Here is a 5,919-nt window from a genome sequence, read left to right as displayed (position 1 = left end):
GCGCGGCCGCAGCCTGCTCCGGCGGGCCAGACCGGGCGGCGCGGCCGCAGCCTGCTCCGGCGGGCCAGACCGGGCGGCGCGGCTGCAGCCTGCCTGCTTTGGAGGCTAGGGGGAGAGCAGCGTGGCCAGAAGTGGAGAGACTCTGGCCCCGCCTCTTCCCTTCTGGCTCTGCTGGCTGTGCTGCCTCTCCTTGCTCCCTCTGATGGGGGGAGGGGCTGTGTCCCACCTCTCCTTCTCTCTACCTGTTCATAAGCCGACCCCCTTCTCTGGTGCTTCCCTTTTTTACTAAAAAAATTCGGCTTATGAACAAGTATATACGGTACTTTATTAAGTGAAGCCATCATGTGGGCTGGGCTACTTGGTAGTGCTTTGCCATGTCAAATGTCTGAGCTCAGCTCTGTTTGCTTCTGGAGGAAGCTGGAGCTGTGGGAGTACTCCCTAGGATGGAGGGAGGGAAAGGGGAAGTGCCTTGATTGTGGTCAATAAGGATTAGTGGTATCTGGCTTCTAGTCCCTTTCAGTCAGTCTCTTCTTGTGGGGTTGGCAGTTATAACACTCGGCCTAAAGATTAGACATTAGGGGAAATGTAGGGAACCTCAGGTTTATGATAAATGTAAATAATCCTTGTTGAGAAAAACATCTGTATTATGGTCTCTTTATAAGGGTTATATATGTTATGATAAATGTTAATTAAATATTATTTTTTTAAACCTGCATGTCATTTTAACCTGCCTTTTTAACACTAATTTATAGGTGTTTGCCTCACTAATGAAGGACAACAAAGAAGGTGACAAGAACCATAGCCCAGCACTGAAAAGCTAATCTCCATAATGTAAAGGTCTATTGACATTGTAGAAAACCACTTGATTAAAAAGGAATTATTACATCATTTTACATGAAAACCACTATAGAGAAAAGCGTAAGAAACACGAAAAGAGACAGTATTTGACTGAATACAGTGGCAGAAATTGATGAAATCTTCACCCTGTTGCCAGTATTAAGTAGCTTTTTGTGGGAAGAATTGTTTTCACAGAGAGCAAAATACTAAAACTTGTGAAACTGAGAAGTGGGTAATACATATTTAATATTTAAAAAGAATCTGCTTAATGCAATAAACATTTGTAATAACTTTTGTTGGTACTTACAAAAATTTAGGCATACATTTTTTTTACAAATACCACAAAGGCACTTTTTTGGGGGAGTGATAAAAATGTTAAATATTAAATAAGGCCCAAGAACTGCTATCTGAACCAAACACTCTGGTACAAATATTACCTCCACAATTAACCAGTAAGAAATATTGTGGACCAAATGAGTTTGTTTAGGTATGTTTGTACCAGATAATATAAAGCATTGGGGGTATGTCTTATTTAGTTCACTTAAATTGTAGCTTCATTCTTCAGCTTAGGCAAATTTAACTCAGGAACCATGGAAATATTGTGCCCAGTCCTGCTACAAATGAAATCAGTAGCAAAAGTCCAGTTGACTTAAATGCTGGTAATATCAGGCCCATTATTTGTAGTGTATTATAAAGGTGTTTGTACACTGCAAATTAAAGTATAATGGTAGCATGGGTAGGTATACCGCTGCTACAATTCTTAATCTAGTTAGCATGGGTAACAGATGGTTTCAATCATTTGTTTTTTGAAGTGTTGGGTGTGCGGCTTACTTCATGGAATATCCACTTAATTTTCCTTTAACAGTTATTTGCCACCAACAGTTTTTTATCTTGCTTAACCATTACTAATAAAAGAAATGGTTCATTCTTATGCTTGATGGTAAACACTAAAAACAATCTTCTGACGACTGTCTCTGTATGTTTTCAGGAGCATTGATACTAAAAATTTCAGTCCACACACAAATGCTGAAAAAAAATGCAGACGGAATAGTTTTTGAAACTTTCTTTTATGGTGTGCAATACTAAAAAATCCAAAAAGCATATTGTTTGGCAATACTTTTCTTTTTCTTTTAATTGTATGAGAAGTAAGATCATATGGTACATGTCACACAAGCAGATATTTCCTAGTTTCTAAAATATGTAAAACACAATGTTCGATCTTAGGGATTAGAAATTGAAAACGGATAATACTGCAAGTAGCTAACACTTGCTCTTTTTGAGTCCATTTTTGATAGTATTTAATGTAAATAAATTGCTTACCTGTGATTTTTGTAATTGGTCCCTCTATGTAGAAATGAAGTCAGATTTATCATTACATATTTTTACATTTGGGAGGTTTTTTCAGTTGTCCAGTGTTAAAAGCAGAGTCTGCATAACTTGTTCTGGTTAAAAATTTGAATTTGTGTGGTGAAACTTTTTATGTCGCTATCTGGTTTAAAACTACATTTAAATATACTACTCATAACATACAATTTAAAGTTAAAATGTCTGAGATTTTTTCTTATGTGTATTCACTACTTTAATTGGATCCAATTTATTTGTATTTTGTTTTGGAGTTCTGTTGTACAGTTTTCTTACTTTTCAAGTACAAACATGTATATAAAATTGTAAATAGAAGGGATCTAGCCTTCATTTAAGACCACTAGTAACAATCCTGTGTAAATAAATCTCATAAGCAGAACAAGTACTTGAGTCTCTTTTCCCTTTTGGGGCATCTTCTTTAATACAGGAGAAAACTCTTGCCTAAAAAACTTCTTGCAAAACTTTTCAATCTGATAGAGTTGTACCTAAAGGATTTTCTTGTAGTAAGGAAAATTGAAATAATGTATTTATTGATGAGCTTGATGTACTGCGTTGCTGATAGATTCACAACATTGCTGATCTATCCCATTTAACGTATGTACAGTGCCCAGCATAGTGGGGCCTTTTGGGTACTACTGTAATACAAATGAGTTGATATTGATCTGAGTGTGCTGGTTTGCTGGTGAGCTAGGCTGGGGATGTGGGGAATGTCCCCGTGAAAGTGTTCCATTTGTGGTCCTGTCCTTGGGTCATTGTTGGAGCCAGAGTCAAGGTGGGAATTTTGCCATCTTGATAATAGATAAGCATGTTAGCTGTGTTGCCAGGGACTGTCAAGGGGATGGAAAAACTGACTTGTATTCAGTGAGTCACTCCTTATTTCATTGTTGATCCAAAGGCACATGTTGAATTTGTTCTGACAAGGGGTTGCTTTTCTGATAGTGTGAGGAGGAGGTGGAAATCAGTCTATCATCACCAAACCTTGTTCTACGTCAGGGAAATAGTGAAAATTTGGACAGAAGAGGTATGATGGTGACCTTTCCTCTGTCAATAAATCAGAAGAGGACAGTATTACAATTCAGGCAATAAAGTGGTTAACATTAATTGGATAGTAATTTGGATATAGGAGACACCTGAATTGTGAGCAGTAATATCATATGTGCTTCAGGTAGGGTGACCAGATGTCCTGATATTAGAGTCTGTCTTATATACACAACTATATGGTCCCCTCACTCCCTTGTAAAAAGGTGTCCTGATTTTTCACATTTGCTATCTGGTCACCCTAGTTTTAGGTTTTCTTCTGCTGAAGTTAGATGCTAATAAAGGATCAGTCTAATCATCAAGGGTATAATGAAAGGATTGGTCCAGAACCAGCACACGTTGGAAATGGTTACTATTGCTTTCATAGAATCTTAGGACTGAAAGGGACCTTGAGAGGTCATCTAGTCCAGTTCCTTGCACTCATGGCAGGACTAAGTATTCTCTATTCTAGACCATTCCTGACAGGTGTTTGTCTAACCCGCTCTTAAAAAATCTCCAATATTTGAGATTCCACAACCTCCCTAGGCAATTTATTCCAGTGCTTTACCATGGAGAGGAAGTTTTTCCTAATGTCCAACCTAAACCTCCTTTGCTGCAATTTAAGCCCATTGCTTCTTGTTCTATCCTTAGAGGTGCTTTCATGAAGCACCTACTAATAACTATGCTCAGTGAAAATCCAAAACAAAAAAATGGTTCTGCGTTACAACTCACACCAATGCTTGTGCATAATTTAAATAAAAAAAAAGGGGGGGGGAAGTAGGATGGTCCAGTGGTTAGGGTAGTTGCCTAGGACTTGGGGACCTGTAGTGAGGACAAATACATTAAAGACTGTTAGGTGCTCCGATATGGTGCTGATGGGAGCCATATAAGTATTTACTATAGAATGAGGATATGAGAGTGCTTCATATAACACATTTTTTTGGTGTTTCAGAAGACAGGAGGGTGGGGAGTAGTCTGTGCTCAGCCTCCAATTGTAAGTTGCTGATAGACAAAATGCTCTACTGTTTTCCTTGCTTCACTGATGTCAAAACCTCATGTCCCTAAACATGCATTCAGAGGATAAGCTCTTGAAATTCTGTCCAGACTTTTTGTGATCAACATGTAAAGTATTAGTAACAATTTGTTAGCTTAATTTTCAAAAAGGATATGAGCTGGAAACTCTCTCTGCTTCTGCCAGACCTTGGTCCTTAATTTGCCAAATATCAGTGAGTATACCTGTGACAGTTATGCAAATAATCCCATGATGTGGTGCGGCGGAGTGTGGATAGAATAATAAATGATTTCAGTATTTGCTGCTTTACCTTAGGACTTTAACTAGGGTATTAGTTGTCAGTTCACTTCTGTCTTAGGGACAGCAAAGGCATTCATCCAACTGTTTGGAAGAGCCAAGTCCTGTTGGCTTTCTCTCAGCTCTTCTTAATTAGAGGAACAATGTACATGGTACCAAGTGCCAACCTATGTTAGCTAAGCCATCAGTAATGGGGAATGATATTGTACCAGTCTGGGGAAGCTAAAGGGTTCGGCCTTCCTCACAGGAAGCCTAGTTGCTGTGGTAATAAGCATATGGATTGTGGAGGGGTAGAAGAGTCAGACTTAATGGAGGCTAAAGAATGGTACTCCATAAAACTAGTGTTGCTGGTGCAAAACAAACTAGGACAACACAATTTCACAGGAATGTAACAAACCTTTTCAGGGACATCCAAACAACCCATGTAGGAAAACAAACGAAATAGTCTTTAGCTAACTGTTTCATTGATGCTTTATGTTGGGGACAGATCATTCAAACTTTCAAAACTGGCTGAAGTTAGAAAGTTGCCCAACTGGGCCACTATGACTTGTTTCAAATTCATGTGAAACAGCTTTCAAAAGAAGTTGGTTTCATGCTGTGTGAAGTGAACAGGAGTGTAAGTAGGTGATCTAGCTACTATACAGAAGTGGGTGCTTTCAAATCTTGCCAGAAAGTTACTGGTTAGGGATGTTGATTTCTGTTTCACCTTGTCATTTTGGTTTAGGGCATGACTTAGTAGGGTGAGGGCATAGGTGCTGGGGTGTTGGTGTGATACGGTTTCCATTATACACAGGGTTTACAGTTTGGTTCAATGGCTTCAGCACCCCCACTATAAAAATTGTTTTAGCATCCCTGGGTGAGAGTGGCAGGTTCTCTAGCACCAGTAAATATTTTTCTGGTTGGTCAAAAACCGGACACCTGGAAACCAGCAATGACTTGTCTTTATATGGAGTTGTTCCTGATTAACTCTCTTGTGTCCATGTAGTCTCCACACATGCAGCTAACCAGGAATAACTCCGTGGAGCGACAAGCCTGTGAGTGGTTGTCACACATTCAGCAAAACAGCACCTCACGCAGTGTCTGGACTAGTATTTCAAGGGCTACTCCTGCAGCTGTTGCCTCACGTGTCGGAGTGCAGACGGGGCCCCGGGCCCTTTAACGCAGGCTGCTGCAGCCCCAGCGGGGGTGGGATGGAGCAGGGCGACTCTAGGGCTGGGGCGGGGCCCTGCTCCCGCGGCAGGGGTGGGGCCGAGCTGGGGGTGGGGCGGGGGCACACACGGCCCAGGGGTGGGTGGCGCGCGGCCAGACACATCCCGAGCGGTCACTGTCCGGGGGCCGTGCTCGCTTTCAGCCGCCAGAGGCCGCTGTGAGGCAGCTCAGCCCCGCCCCGCGCT

General features: G+C 41.0%; 1 protein-coding gene across 1 annotated transcript in view; it reads left to right on the top strand.

Moving 5' to 3' along the window:
- TBC1D12 (TBC1 domain family member 12) overlaps window positions 1–2,578 on the top strand; it is an 82,148-nt gene extending 79,570 nt beyond the window's left edge. The window contains exon 13 of the mRNA XM_026650915.1: window positions 753–2,578. Coding sequence (XP_026506700.1) covers window positions 753–821 — 69 coding nt within the window. The 3' untranslated portion in view covers window positions 822–2,578. The remainder of the gene's footprint in view (window positions 1–752) is intronic.
- The last annotated feature ends 3,341 nt before the right edge of the window (window positions 2,579–5,919 follow it).

Source organism: Terrapene carolina, unplaced genomic scaffold, assembly GCF_002925995.2.
Source record: "Terrapene carolina triunguis isolate 2854851 unplaced genomic scaffold, T_m_triunguis-2.0 Scaffold95, whole genome shotgun sequence".
NCBI classification, from domain to species: domain Eukaryota; kingdom Metazoa; phylum Chordata; order Testudines; family Emydidae; genus Terrapene; species Terrapene triunguis.
The sequence above is the reverse complement of the archived record's forward strand: the minus strand, read 5'-3'. Positions and strand labels throughout refer to the sequence as shown.